Source organism: Sceloporus occidentalis, unplaced genomic scaffold (assembly GCF_023333645.1).
Source record: "Sceloporus occidentalis isolate IW3139 unplaced genomic scaffold, rSceOcc1.0.p SCAF_3, whole genome shotgun sequence".
Classification (NCBI taxonomy): domain Eukaryota; kingdom Metazoa; phylum Chordata; class Lepidosauria; order Squamata; family Phrynosomatidae; genus Sceloporus; species Sceloporus occidentalis.
The window spans coordinates 78,871,794-78,887,649 of NW_028316983.1; the positions used below are offsets into that span (position 1 = coordinate 78,871,794).

Genomic DNA, 15,856 nt, shown 5'->3' on the forward strand with positions numbered 1-15,856 from the left:
CTACATCCAGCTAAAAACCACCAGCAACTAATACTACATGTGCTACAAATTATTTTGCACCAGCATATACAGATCCATAAACAAGATGAAATTGTCTGCATTCTTTACATTTGATCTTACTTAAAAGGAGCCAAAGGCTGATGTAAAAATTAGTACAAAGTTGCTTGAGAGTATTATGGACACTGGTGCTAAAATGAATCCCAAACATGAAAGTGTGGAAGTAACCAACTTCCAAAGCACTGAGTTACCTGTGTGCAATGTGACTTTCCAGCGCTCCATGGAAGATCAAGACCCTCTAAGTCAGCCCCCCTCAAGGTGCAAGGAATGCTGCTGGAAGGGGCCCTCAAATAAATGTATGCTTGTGTGTGACTGCACATAAACACATACAGACCTCTCTGGATGCTAGCCTTTGTGTTCAAATTGGGGAGGAGTGTTCAGTTTCATATTACAAGAGAAGACTAAAATGAAACACTTGTTGTTAGAATGGATATGCTAATGTATTACAAATGGGTTATAATTAGCTAAGCAGAAAAGGCACAGATGTTGATACTCTGGCTTTTGGTATACAATAAGTTTATGAAATAGATAAGGATGTCACCTTGTCAGTCAGAGGGCAATAACTATTTTTAGGCACCACATCACTCTTTTAATGACAGCTGAGTAAGAGACTCCTTTTTGCAACATCACCCCTTGCTGGCCATTTTACAGAATAACAGTAATTCATCATTTTTAGATGGACACCTTTTCACTGTTATTTCATCCATAGTCAAGACAACAGAGAATAAAGGAAGAGGAAAAAGGAATAAGAGAAAATGAAGGGAAATACATAAGATCAAGAAAAGAAGAAAGAAAAGCCGAACTAGACAACATTAGCTCATCTCAAGCCATGCATTTTGTTACTATAATGCAACATGCTACCAAGTACACTACTGCTTTGGTCTAAAATTAATGCAAATTTTATATGTAGGTCACACCATCTGATGTACCTACAGTAATCTTTCATCATCCAGTTAATTAAAAGCTAAAAACTTAATAACGAAACACGAAAGGATGTCTGCAGCCTGAATACATAAGCCCTCTTTAACAAACCTGACATTAGTTATAATGAGCTACATTTATTCTTCAGCTGTGAGACAGAACTCACCTCCTGAATGGTACTGCTTCCTGAGAAGTTGAGGTTGTACTCCCGCTGGACTTCTCGATGGGTGACGATCAGCATGAAGTTTTGATTTAATGATTCCTGCAGGGCACTGAAAGGGTTGAAAGAAAAACAAGAAAATCAGGAGTGAGCATGTTCTAGCTTGCTTTACATTTAGCTGCAAAACCCCAGGAGTACCCTAAACTCTGCAGAGACAAGTCCAGGCACAATGTTATCATCGCTTTCTTTTTGGCTCCTAAAGGCAGGGAAGCATGCAGGGAATGACCAAGGGGGCTAACCTGTTAACTCCTTCTCTCCTAAGGTGGCTGAAGCATGTAAGGCTACATCTTAACTTTAGAATTTTCACAACACAGAGCCAACTGTGATTATCAACTACGCTGAACACACATGTGTTCAGCGATGCAACATTCAACTATATGCTGCTAACACACACCAATATAGAAATTATGTGTGTGTGTGTGTGTGTGTGTGCACCATAATTTGTTTTATTTGTCAGTAACCTTTTTGCCAACTTTATCTGAGGTGATGAACATTCTAATATCTAGACACACACATATATAAACTGATATAAAATATTCACAAATACACCACTATTTTTTTAATTAAACTGTCTCATTAACTGCCAGGAGAAAGTGTTAAATTTTTTGGCATTTACCAGCAAACCTTAGCACCAAATGAAATGACAAATTTTCATCTCCATTGTAAAAGTTTACTTGTGACTTTTGATATTTACCAAGGCAGGCTAGAAAAGGTTAGGAATCAACTCTTAGAAGAAAACTATTTTTATACTTTCTTTATCAGACATATTAATATTCTTGTAAGATGCCCCATATGTAAATATTTTAGCCTCTCTTTGTTGCCAGTACAACCTCCTGCTTAATAATAATCTGTTTAACTATGGCGGGTTCCACACCACCCAAAAGTACGTGCTCAGCATGTACTAGGGTTAGGAAAGGGCGTCCTTTCCGGATGCCCCTAACCCTAGTACGTGCCGAGCACGTACAAAATGGTGGCGTCCATTCTACATGGGCGCCACCATTTTGACATAGCGAACATTTAGCGTCTGCACATCTCGGCGCCATTATGATGCCGCAAGTGCGCCAATGGCGCTTTGCGGCATCATAATGGCACCACAAAAAGAAGCCACTTTTGCAGCTTCTTTTTGTTGCGCAGAGGAGCCACGTGGTTTGTCCACTGCAGCTCCTTTGCGCAGCAAACACCGGCGGCAGGAGACCACCCTTTTGGGCAGTCTGTAAAGCACCCATGTTTCTCAATCTGTGAAATTTCCATTAATCTTTGAGGGTAATTGAGGTAGATGCTCTTGGCCAGTAACCATAATATCAAGAAATAGGCATGGGGGGGGTGCAAGACTTGTTGCTCAAAAGGAAAGGGGACAGTAGTGCAAAAAGATGTGAGGACCACTGATTTAGAGGCTTTGTAAAACCACTGCTCCCACTCCTCTTTCTCCACTTCCTCTCCACTCACTCTGGTCAAGATGGTAGTATTGGGATGGCAGATTATTGCTCTGTCCTATGGCAGCCATGATATGGAATACCAATAGCTCTCCCCACCACCACCACTCCTACTTCTGTTTTATCATATATATATGAAATTGCTAGATGAGATTATCTAGGGTTTTGGATAACATTTTTGGTCAATCTTTCCTCCACAGGGAAGGCAAGAATGTGATCCAAGACAGAGTCTTTTGGTGATGGTACACTATTATGGAATTGTCACCTCCCAAATGCTCTCCTGGTACCACTTTTGTTATTTGTTTGGCATATTTGGCCAATACCTGATTTTATCAGGTATACCATTTTACCTGGTGTAACATCTGCTGTCAGGCCTAATCATGTGCTGTTTTAATATAAAAATCTGTCGTTTAAATGTGACTACTTCAAAATTGTTAGCTGCTCTGAAAATCCAAAGTTGGATATAAAATTTGACAACAAAGATAAACTAAAAAACTTAAACAATGTCAACGGTGTGGCTCCTTGGGAACAATGAACATACTCAGTCCATGTTTGGCTGATTGCCACTTGGCCCCACACCCCCTACATCACCATTTATTTCTTCAAAATGTAAAGCTAATAATTTTCTGAAAACTTGGAGCTCCTCAAACAACAAAAGGTCTTGCTTACTCTGTGGGTGGCCGATTTTACTTGTCTACTAAAAGGCATAGGATGGTGATTGTTGTGTTAAAGTATTCATGCAGTTATTTTAGTTTTAAATGGGCTTTTTGTTGATTTTAGTGAAAGACAAGTCAAAAAAGTAAATAATGTATGTATAATGACAAGTATTTATTTGTTCATACTGTGCACATTAGGAAATTCTTCTTCAAGAAAAAAAGAAAATCAGACAAAATTGGAAGGTTTTTTTAAAATGCATTTAAATCGGCACTGACCATTCAAAGCAGTGTGAGCACTCATGTCTGATACATATGCAGAGGATTCTCATTCTTGTGAATCTGCCACAAATAAAATTCTACTATCTACTGATTTCACACAACTTAACGTCATATACTCCAACTGCTTGGGACAAAGCAGATATAAAGAGAAGCAGCAGCAGTCTCCTATGAATGTTTATTAGGAAACAAATCCACCATGTTCACTGTTCTGTACATGGGACTGCACTATAAGTGTGGCATATTTCTGTTGAAAACATGATATATGTTTGCAGGAGCAATACAGGATGCTAAGCTTATTTCGGGTGGAGGGTTCAGTTCAGTACCTTGAATAGCCCCTTTTGGATAAAAACTCAAAGCAGATTCACTGAAACTTTGGGAGAAAAAAACCTTTCAACTTGAAACAGGATCTCTGATGGTATAAAGCAAGACAGTAATTGGTCTTCCTTTATTTAATTAAATCAATATGTATTATGCTGGTTAGAGGAGATGACAAATTAGATTATGCTCTAATTTGTGTAAGTGAGAACTCTGCATTAGAGGAAGTACCTTGCCTAATGAAGGCATAGTGAGCATCAGTGATTTGACTATGATTTTAAAAATTGCCTATTAAAATATTTTCAGAGTGGCAAAAATCAACATCCCTCTTATTTGGTCCAAGTATTTAAAATCAATTTTGGGTTAAGACATTTATTTTTCTGAATGTTCACATTTTCGAAAGCACAAGGAAGGGGAAAATGTGCATACTGAAAGAGCATATTTCTCATATGTAAGTTCACAATTATAAATTAGGATGCACTTATATTTTAATTTCTAAATAAAATTTCCTGTTGAAGTGTTATGTATTTAAGACTTGTGATTAGGAAGACCAGAGGCAATGAACAACCAATCCCACTACTGTCTTCTACTGCATAATAAAAGTCACATGCAAGAGATTAAATACACAATTCTCAGTACCTGGCAACTAAAAGAAAACCTGCATCTTTTTATCTAAGTCTAGCTGCTATCTGTGTTCTAGGGCCTTGGTGGCTGGGACTTCCACATTAGAGGGGCAGTAAATCTGCTCCAGGTTCCAGTTGGAAAATTAAAGGAGATACCCAATATACTAAACATTATCCCAAATTAGGCTCAACAACTTGGACACTTTAGAGTAAAACCCAGCAGATTCACCATGGACATGGAAGCCACTAGCAGCCACTAGTCTACAGAAGAAATGAGGAATACATGTGGCCCTCAATATACTGTTGTACTGCAATCCCCACCTTTTCCACTAAACAAGGCCAATGCTTCAGGTATATGAGAACCATCATTCAAAAACATGTGGAGAAGCTACAAAATCCTTGTTCTACAAGATGTTTGCTGTTGCACATATCTTTCATGTGCGAATTCAGATCTTCTGTGGCAGGCAACAAAGCCTTTTACTCTGAGGCTGTGAAATTATCTCCACAATTAGGGTTCACTCTACTCTGGTCTTGTGGTTTCTCAAAGAGAAAGTGAAACCTAACTCTTCCAGAGGGACTGTGAGTGGACACTAATGCTCCGTTGCTACTTAGTGGGGGGTGTTATAATTATATTTTTTATATTATAGCTTGGTTTTTATAATTATATTCTGTTTCAGGCTACCTACAGCTTTGGAGAGTCCAACTTTATCTACTGACAGATAAACACACAAAGGTGTTTTCCTAAACCAAAAGGTCAAACTGGTAAAACAAAAAAGTTTAGGGAAAAGTGGTAGTAGAGCAAAGTATAAAAAGGATTTATTAACCAATGTAATGGTAAAATAATAATGTAAGAGATCAGTTTTGCCAAGAGGCATAAAATGCAGAAAACTAGAAGTCCCAGGTGACATATAAATGTACAAATACAGATAAAACCAGTAAGAAATCAGTTTTGCCAATAGGCATAAATTACTGGAAACTAGAAGTCCCGGGTGACAAACAAAACTGATCTCTTACGTTATTATTTTGCCATTGCATTGGTTAATAAAGCCTTTTTATACTTTCTTCTACTACCACTTTTCCCTAAACTTTTTTGTTTTACCAATTCTACAGACAGATAGACAATAAACTTTAATATTAGGAATAACATACATTCTCTTTTCTTTTGCTTCATCCTTCTTATCCTCATGACATTGCATATACAGTATGTCTGTAAAGTCTTGCCCAATACAAAACAAAGCCCATAATCCGGCCTTCACAACTCTTTTTCTCTTTCCCAAACACTTAAAAAAAGAGGTGTGCTAGATGCAAGTTTTTCATGCATCCATATCCTCCAAAACATCTAGATAAAGCTAGTAAAAGTGAGAAAGGAGGGAGAAACAGCATCCTCTGCCAACCTTAACTCCTCCACAAATGTTGAACCAAAATGGCAAAAAGACACTGAGGGAACATACACTGAAGGATATGGGGTATCACAGAAGGCTGCCAGTTGGCAAAGTCTCCAGTAGATTTAGGCCTCCTCTGCAGAGTGAACAAGTTCTTCCACTCATGTAACAGAACTGAAAATCCATCCTAATATTTTGGCAATTATTTACCAACTCCATTATAGTACAATCCAGCAATGTCTATTTAGAGGGAAATTCTATTGAACTCAATATGTTTAATCCCAGTTAAATTGGCATATGATTGTAGCCTTAGCCTAGTTCAGGTCTATAAAAACTATTCATGCATTTCAGAAGAAAAAAAATCCATTATTCATGATATCTATTCATTTTTCCCTTCAAACATCTAAATTTTTAACAAAATATCATGACACATAATAATTAACATTTCCATTGCAAACACACAGATTTATACAAGCTCATGTCAACAGACATCCAAATTTACTATAATTACAGTTTATTTACACTAAAACAAAATATGAAATCGGTATGTAAATGTAATGTTTGTAGTAGCTAATGCAGCAGGAGATAGCAGATTACTCTCAAACACCAATCAGTTAGCAAATCTGGCTCATATGGAAAATGAGAAGAGTTTCTGCTTGTTTACTTTATCTTGCATTTTTAAATTCTGAGATTTTCTAAACTGTCTCATTAAGAAGCCTGAAATTAAAAACAACTTCTAAAGACTCAGTGACAATGAGTGTTAAGTTGCAATCCCATACATTTATTTAGAAATAAACTGAATTTAATAGGGCAGTTCTGAGTAGGTATGTATCTACTATTCTAGCACAGCACAAAAAACAATGGCATTAACTAAAAACTGTATTATTTGCAGTAAACCTCTGCTGTAATTTACAGCCGGATAACATACCATCACCATCATTTCTATATCAAACAAACCAAACATGATAAACTCTTTTCAGCATTTATACCTATGAAGTGAACATCTTTATAAATGTAAGATTTATAGTCATAACTGACATACCTTTGCTTCTTTTTAAAGTTCATTAATAAGTAGTATTGTCACAAAACTGGAAACAAATCAAACTGCTATGTTTCAATCTCTGCTTATCACCTATCAGTCACTCTCCAGCTTTATATCTTTCCATTCAGTTAGTTTTACAGACTGCTTGAAACTGCTTCAAACAGCAATTCAACTTTGCAAATTTAGCACTTAGTTAAATGTAGTGCAGCCAACAATCCTCATTGGCTATGAATTATGCAGTGACATTGTAATTTACAGTCATTAACTGTAATGTATATAAAGAATTGGTTGGTTCAGTAAGGACCTTGTACTAACCTAGTAGCCTTTTTTCTCTTTATTTCTTTCATTGTATCTATAATCTCAGAAAATATCTTTACATCTTTTTGCAGTATCAAAAGCACTTTGTAAGTAAAGAAAGTACTGTGTGAGAACAAAAAGTTCTGTTTTCTAATGGATATTTTAAATTGGTTCATGACATTTTGAAGGTAATTTTTTATGTTTTTATCGAGGCAGCATTAGTTTTAATGTTTTATGTTGACTTGAGTCCCATGTCGGAGAAAAGGGGGAGGGAGAGAAATAAACTTAATAATAACGGCAGCAATGATGAAAGCACTTTTGGGCTCACAAAACTAGTTGCAAGTATTTGGGTCTTCAGCTTGAAGTACATCTACATGGGTGTTTATTTAAATTCTTTGCTTAGCTTAGAGCAAAGATAGACAATATCAAACTCACACACAAAGAGGAAAGATGATGTAGCAGATATAAGAATTGAGACTGATGAAACTCAGTCAGGATATTACAAATCATCACCTACAAAAGCTAGGCAGAAAGATCGGAAGACTTGGGAAAATATAAAGATCTTGCAGCAGCAGGGGCCCTTTCCTACTGAACAGTTTATAGTGCTATTGTGAGGGTCAAGGAAATGCACTGTCTAAACAGTAAGGCACTGATCATACAATAACAACAAAAATAATAAGCAAGCTTTGGCATTAATGCTTGGTAGTGTGTAAGAGTTAATATGTTTATCCAAAAATATATGTAGTTTAGAAAGCAGCTCTTTGGGGAAGATGGAATGCAGAAAGGAGTCAGGAATACTCAAAGTCCCAGACTCCTCGGGAGAACAAAAGAGCCTTAATAACAGACTGATAGGGAAAGTCTGGTTGTCGGAGTGCCAAACTCAGTGTTATCTCCTGCCTGCTGAAATGCTATATAGGGCTGCTCCCCGCTTTGTTAGTTGCACAGTTGGCAGAAATCTATTCCCCTGTGCCAATGCATGCATTAAAAGTCATCTGGATCGTGGACGTCGCTTGTTTTGTCTCCTCAATGGTACCTGCAAACCATAACACTATGATTCCACATTAACTGCCACAGATGCATCCTATGGAATTCTGGAGTTTACAGTCTGGTGAGAAACTAGAGCTTTCTGGTTGAGAATTCTATCTACTTCTCACTAAACTGCAAATCCCAGGATGCCATGATGGTTAAAGTGGAATCATAGAGCTATAACTTTCTAGTGTGAAAGGACCCCTGGCAAGGCATTCTAAAGACTGGCCATCACAACCAAGAAAGACCTCCTCTCTTGTCACTTCCACACTATGGAAGGTTGAGAGGGAGGAGGGTCCTAGGGAGAAGGATACACGGGGAAAGACCTCTGAAGATTTAGCCAGGCTTACATGAGAGAATGTCATCCTTTAGATACCCAGGTCCCAAGCCATTTAAAAGAGTAAGCATGACACACGCTAAGTGTTCCTCAAACAAGGGGACCAGCAGTCAGTGCATCTGCTTATTATATGTTCCCCTCTGCTACTTCCACACAGCTATATTCTCCTTCTCTACATGCACACAGATACATAACCTAGCTTCTTCCAAGCTACTTATACCGCTAGGGGTTTCACACAATCCCTCTAGTTATTACCTTCTCCTTCACCCATCATGGTACAGTTGAGACCCTGACTATAAGCAGAGCCTGATTATATGTAAGCTTCCAGGAATGTTACTGAGCCCTTGAAAACCTGTGTGGACTTTTTTTTTTAAAAAAAGGAAACTCCCTCAACTGCAATTCTTTCTGTGCAATTTTGTGAACAGTGTCTGCTGTGGCTGATTTTTAATCATTCACTTTATCCCACCTTTGATAGTATCAGCATAGGGTCCAGATTCAGTTGGTGGGAGACACGGTGTATACATCTGTCAGACATGGCTGGGGGTCCCCTTAAGGGACACTGGGGTCGTGGACAAACAGAGTCACACCCAGCACAAGGACAAAGGACTCCACCACACTTCCAGGTAGCAAGGAAACCCATGCAGTTGTTTCTGCCCATGTGGAATCCTATAGCTGTCCTTCCAGTTCTACTCAACAAGCAAACTGGGCATGTTGGTTTCCAATAGTGCAGGCAAGGCTTCCAGTGCATGGATCTGGACCCATGCTGAGGCCAAACCTCTTTTGTTGCAACTAATGAAGTTGTGCTTTTCCACAGCAATAAATACTGTGTGCATACATTTACTTGAACAAGGTGAGCCTCATTCACTGAGTCTAAAACAGAAGTGCTGAATTGCAAATATAACTGGTCTGTAGTTTACCTGTCACTTAATTTACAATTCTTTCCTGTCCCTTTGTGCCCCAAAGCAACCACAAAGTCCTCTACATGTTGAAATGAGTGAGAACTATGAATAGCATTCAACGTTGCTTGTATGAAACTTTTTAATGGCTCATGCCCCCTAAATGTTAGATGTTTGATAACAAGTGTAATATTTTCCACTATGTTCTGGATCACAGCATTCAAACAGTATTATTAGAAGGGATTTTCATAAGAAACTGTATCTTGCCGCTGGTGATAAGGCAATTTGATCTAGAGGAATCTTCCATAAGTAGGACAAACAGGGAGGCTATATTCCATCTTGCAGACACCACTCCGCACAAAAAACTCCACCAGGGTTTCCACACATAGTGGGAAGAAAAAGTGGAGGGCTATGAGAAGAGGGGAGTTGTAAAAATCCTCCACCCCGTTCCAAGGACCAAAACAACCAGGGGATCAAAGAGCTGAAGTCAACAAGCTGAAGTCAAAGCCAAAATTAGAGAGATCGCTATCAAAAGTTCCTAAATGCTGCTAACACAGTGAACAAAAGGGAATTGAGGTAAATAATAATAATATAAATAATAATAATAATAATAATAATAAATTTTATTTCTATTTCCCTCCTCTCCCAATGGATCAAAGCAGGATTACAAGCATAAAACCACAATAACATCTAGGTTACAATAAAATATCATCACTTAAAAATACAATTCAGAACGATAAAAACATCAGCTAACATGCAGTATTACAGCCAAAAGTAGGATTTTCCTTAGGTTCTTCATAGAAGATCGGGTGGGTAAGCCCACCGGAAGAGATCCGTCTTTAGTGCCTTCTTAAAGGCATCTAAGGTGGTAATAAGACGGATCTCTTCTGGCAAGTTGTTCCATAACTTAGGGGCTATGGCTGTATACACTCTGTGGGAAGTTGTTGTTAATCTGGTCTCTGAGTATTCTAATAAATTCTTCCCAGATGTTCTGAGAGTGTGGGGCGGATTGTGTAGGAAGAGGCATTCCCTCAAGTAACTCAGGCCCATGTAGGGCTTTAAAGGTAATAACCAACATTTTGTATTGCGTCCAGAAGCTAATTGCCAATCAATGAAGAGATTTTAGAACCGGTGTTATGTGTTCTGACCTAGATGTTCCAGTGACCAGTCTGGCTGCCACATTTTGAACAAGATGAAGCTGCCGAACTTGGTACAAAGGTAGCCCCATGTAAAGCACATTACAGAAATCAAGACGAGATTACCAGAGCATGTACCCCTGTTTCAAGTTCCTCTCGGTCCAGGTAGGGACGCAGCTGGCGTATCAGCCGAAGCTTGTACCAAGCATTCCTTTGGTTGGTGTCAGTAAAGGGTTCAGGGTGGGAGGCAGCTGGGTTAACTCTTTAAACACCCTGAACAGCTCTGCTGGACGTGACTCTGCAGATGCGATGCATGCAGCATAGAAGGGATTCTTTGCTGCATCTACTGCCACTCCATAAGAGTATAATAGGTTCTCATGGAGTGTCTTGTCGGATAAACGCTGATGTTTCCGCCAGTGGCGCTCTAGTCGTTGCGCAGCCCACTTCATTTTTCAAAGATCTTCCATGTACCATGGTTTTTTATTCGAAGTGGGCCGGAAAGGATGTTCAGGAGCGATAGTGTCTATGGCCCTGGTAAGATGGTTATTCCAGGTAACAACCAGGGCTTCGGCAGAATCGGCATCATTCCCAACCATAAAACCCTCTAGGGCTTCCTGGAACCTTTTGGGTTCCATCTGCCTTCGAGGGCGGACCTTTCTAATAGGTCCTCCACCCCTGGTCTGGAAAGCAGCCTTCAGTCCCACCTTGATCAGAAAATGATCCGTCCATGACAGGACAGTGGTGTGAGTTACCTCTGCCCACGGATGTTCCAGGTCTGTACTAAAGACCACATTGAGTGTGTTACCAACACAGTGTGTTGGACCCGAGACTAATTGGGACAGGCCCATGGCTGTCATGGAATCGATGAACTCCCGAGCTGCAACTGTCAGATCTGATAAGCTAGCCTCAGAGGGGATGCTGAGGTTCCCCAGAACCAGAAGCCTGGAGTACTCCAGCACCAGCTCCGAGACCAGCTGTGTCAGCTCGGCCGTGGAGTGTGTTAGGCAACGGAGTGGACGGTATACTAACAGAATCCCCAGACTGTCCCTAGCCTTCAAGGTCAGATAAATGCACTCAATGTGTTCTGTTTTCCGGACTGGTTTCCTAGTCAAAGTGATGGTACTTTTATGGACCAAGGCCACTCCTCCCCCTTGCCCACTTTCCATGACTTTAACAGCATACCCAGATGGGAGGGCTTTAACCCAGATCACATTACTGTCCTCTCCCAGCCAGGTTTCTGTAAAACAAGCCAAGTCGGCCTTCTCCTCCTCCAACAAATCATAGATTATATGAAAGTTGTTCTTTACCGACCTGGCATTACAAAGGAGCACGGTAAGAGTCTGTGGTAGGGTTGGGACGATCCTGGGTTCTTTTGGGCTAACAGGGTGAGTGGAAGACGGGATTGATTTTAAGCATCGATCTCGTCTTCCATTATATTTCTTGCCCACTCTGTTAACGCTATATCTCCCATTGCCCCACACTACTCCAATTGGCGCATCATACCCCAAATTCACATTTGTATGGTCCCCCCTCTTCATCACAATAATTCCCTTTCCATCTCTGTGGCCATCATTTTCCATTGGTACTAAATTGATGACAATCTCAGGTGATAGTTCTAATTTGGTCTCAAATTCTTATGAGTGGGAATCAGGGATATATATAGGATGGGCAGTGTTACCACCAAAAATTACTTAGCTAATCTATTAAGTTCTGAACATGCTTTCCATAAGTGCAGTAAAACCCAATTGTGTGATTCACAGACACCATGAAGAAAATCCAGAAATCATCCACCTTGTGAAAATTCAAGGTAAATATTGCTGGAAGAGACCATAAAATTGGTTTGTCAAATTTCCTCCTCTAAACCCAGATTCTTGTCCAAATGTAGAATAACCACACTATGTACTGTACTAATAATCCCTATGTATTAATATAAATCTAGATTTATATTATCAAGATTACACTGTGCCAAGAGAAGTTTAAAAATCAATCATTTGCCTTTTAAAAATTCAAGTATAAAAGCTCTAATTTCAAGCCGTTTGTGACTTTTCTTGTACACAGAAAATTTATTAGGAGCATTGGCCATTATTGGATAAAGAAATTTAGAGATACCTGTACTAGGTCTAGCAAGTAAAGGCCTTAGATTTTCAATTTTTTATGAAAAGTGTTGCAGTTGGAGCCTTGGACAAGGACACTGGGAGACCAGGGATGAAATCCCCGCTCAGCCATGGAAACCTACTAGGTAACCTTGGAAAAGGCACACTCTCCCAGCCTCAGAGTAAGGCAAGGATAACCCCCTATTCCCTAAGAAATTCTGCTGAGAAAACTCTGTGACAGGTTTGCCTTAGTTGCCGTTAGTTCAGAAATGAGTTAAAGGCAAACAATAATGAATAGGAGAAGTCCAGGTTTGGCTTTGCAACAAAACCATTAACATAAGCCCCCATACAGCATTCTGTTACTTTTTTTAATGGTATCTTACCCAGGCAGAACTGATGAGGCTGGTGGTGGCAAATCAGGTGTTAAGACATAGAGGCTGTTATTTTTTGGCAAGTGTAGAGTTTTTAGAACAGTCTGTAAGAAAAATAAAAGTTAGTTGTTACAAAATGTTTTCATCAGGTGCCCTTATCTCAAACTAAGGGACAAATTAGACATGATGCTAAATGTGTTATTAGCAACCATATCTCTATGTTAAATACGCATGCAGGAGGGAGCAATTAACAGCAAATACAGGGAGGACCTCATCATAGCCTTGATGAAAATCTCTTTCCTCCACATAATGCTAGTGCTTGCTAATAACACACTTAGCATCATATCTAGTTTAACCTTACATGTGTTTTACTGAAATAAAACTCGGTAATTTGCACCTAATGTACGGTGTGTTATAAGATATACTGACATACTTTCTTCAGCCACTACAATCCATTTTCATGTAGCAGAAGAAAAGGAACAATGCTGATTCTTTTCTAGCCAAACAAACAGTATTTCTAGAGTTAAAACTAGAGTTTAATATTTTAAATGTGTCTAACATCAATACAGCCTGATCTCAGGACTAGATGAGGCATGCTGCCCACCCCAGTTTCTTCTCCAATCTGCACATCCCTGCACCACTTTAACAGAGCAAAGTATTCATAGACTGGTTACTCAGAGATAAGAGGTGAACACTTTCCTAAGGCAAGAGTTTTGGAAGAACAAATGCAGCCTGCAGGACTTCAGTTTATTACATATTCTTTATTCAGCTCAAAACTTCATATACAGTATTAGGTTTAGGCACATCAGACAAAATCAGGTTGCAGTTCTAATACAATAGGCTGATGTAGAAAATCCCAGGGGGAGGGGGGGAGATAAACTCTTTTGAGATGTGGTGCTGGAGAAGAGTGCTGAAGATACCAAAGAGAGCCAAAAAGACAAATAAATGGGTTCTTGACAGACCAAGACCGAACTATCCCTGGAAGCCAAGATTACTAAATTGAGGCTGTTGTATTTTGGTCACAACATGAGAAGGCAAGATTCATTAGAAAAAAACAATAATGCTAGCTAAGGCAGAAGGAAGCAGAAAGAGAGAGAGATCACATGCCACATGGATGGGCCCAATATGAGGGGCCATGGGCCTGAGCCTGCAGGATCCGAGTAGAGCAGTGGAGGACAGGGGCTCTTTGAGAAGTCTCATCCACAGGGCGAGGGCAGTTAACAACATAACAGAGAATCCATTGGTTAATTCTGCTATTTAATAAAGATTTCTTTGTGGCTCATTACAATGACTATTGGAGATACATGACTCACATGCGTATAAATGAAACAACCATGTTCCTTTACTGAGAATGAGATTGAGTCTGCAGAGAAATACATATGGTTTTCTGTACAGAAACGTGTTTTCTGCACAGATGAAAACATTTGTATATCTACTGAGAAAATATATTTTCTACATGTATATTTCTCTAAGATCAGAAATAGAGCTATAACCTTCAAATCTCCTTCCCTCCCCTGTAATTTCTGTAGCCTTCATCTCTGTCATATATTTGAGGAAATGACAGGAGGGCTTGAAAAGGGCAGAATTGGGGGAGAAAACAGATGGATTAGCAGGAGTCTTAGATTCAGAGAAGACAAAACCCTCCCAATCCCCAACCATACTTCCAAACTTTGGAAAACTCTCATAGACTGCATCCACTGTTTTTGTTACAGAGGTGGAAGTCATAAGGGCCAAAACAGATGGCCCTGAAGGGGCAGGTTGAAGTCACCCTTTCCAAAGACAGATTGGGTTCAGAGGAGGTTTGGCTTTGCCTCCCTCTGAGACTGAGAGAGTGTGCCTTGCCCAAGTCACAGAAACTAATAACAATAGGGAGGTTCAGTTTAATTTGGTGTTGCTGTTGTTGTGTGCCTTCAAGTCACTCCAACCTATGGCAGCTCTGGGAGAAAAGCCCTTAGCCTAAGCCCACAGAGTATATTGGACTGTTTGTCCACATTCCAAATTTAGTTTTTAATACACTGACTGTCTTGTTGTTTTACAAACAGTTCTGCTGTTGCGCCAGAAGGCTTCATGCATCCATCACCTGCATATTGGTACCAGTTGGCAAGGAACTCAAATTGCAATACGGGAAGAAGATTCTGTAACAAATATAAGAACTTACACCATCATCTACATCTCCAGACTTCCAGCCTTTTAGCAACATTTTTGATGCAGGAATCTGAAGTTCATTTTCTAAAATATGTTTGATCTCCCCTGCAAAAGAAAAAAATAGTAATGTCTATATTTTTCTGCATTCGTCTTTATAAAGCATGTAAAAATGATTATTTAGTCCAAGAATCTGAGATATTCCCTGTGTCTTCCACATTAATATGTTTAAATACTGAAGTAAACACAAAAAACCAAGAGAACACCGCCTCCCTTGCACATTATCTCTATGTACAAACAGGGGAAAACAAAAGAATACAGAAATTATTTAGAATATATTCTAAGTGTCTTAAGAGATTTAAAATTACTGACAAATTATGGCATATGGTTAATGACTTTTAATTATTTGTTTTTCCACACTCGGATAAGAAAGATTAACTGAACTCAAAAGTAATGCAATGAACTAAAATTGTGTACAATATATAACTTGCATCTTTTTTGTACATTTTACCCAATACTTCACCTCAAACTAGAAACAAATCTGCATAATCTTAATTCTAACCAAATTCACATACACTGTGACCAGCCATTTACTACCTTCTATAGAAAACAATGGCCACTTTACACTGA

General features: G+C 39.2%; 1 protein-coding gene across 1 annotated transcript in view; it reads right to left on the reverse strand.

The window, feature by feature from the left end:
* FAF1 (Fas associated factor 1) overlaps positions 1-15,856 on the reverse strand; it is a 225,901-nt gene that overhangs the window by 158,940 nt on the left and 51,105 nt on the right. The window contains exons 5-7 of the mRNA XM_089515109.1: positions 15,243-15,334; positions 13,097-13,188; positions 1,145-1,250 (exon numbers count right to left, since the gene is read on the reverse strand). Coding sequence (XP_089371235.1) covers positions 1,145-1,250; positions 13,097-13,188; positions 15,243-15,334 — 290 coding nt within the window. The remainder of the gene's footprint in view (positions 1-1,144; positions 1,251-13,096; positions 13,189-15,242; positions 15,335-15,856) is intronic.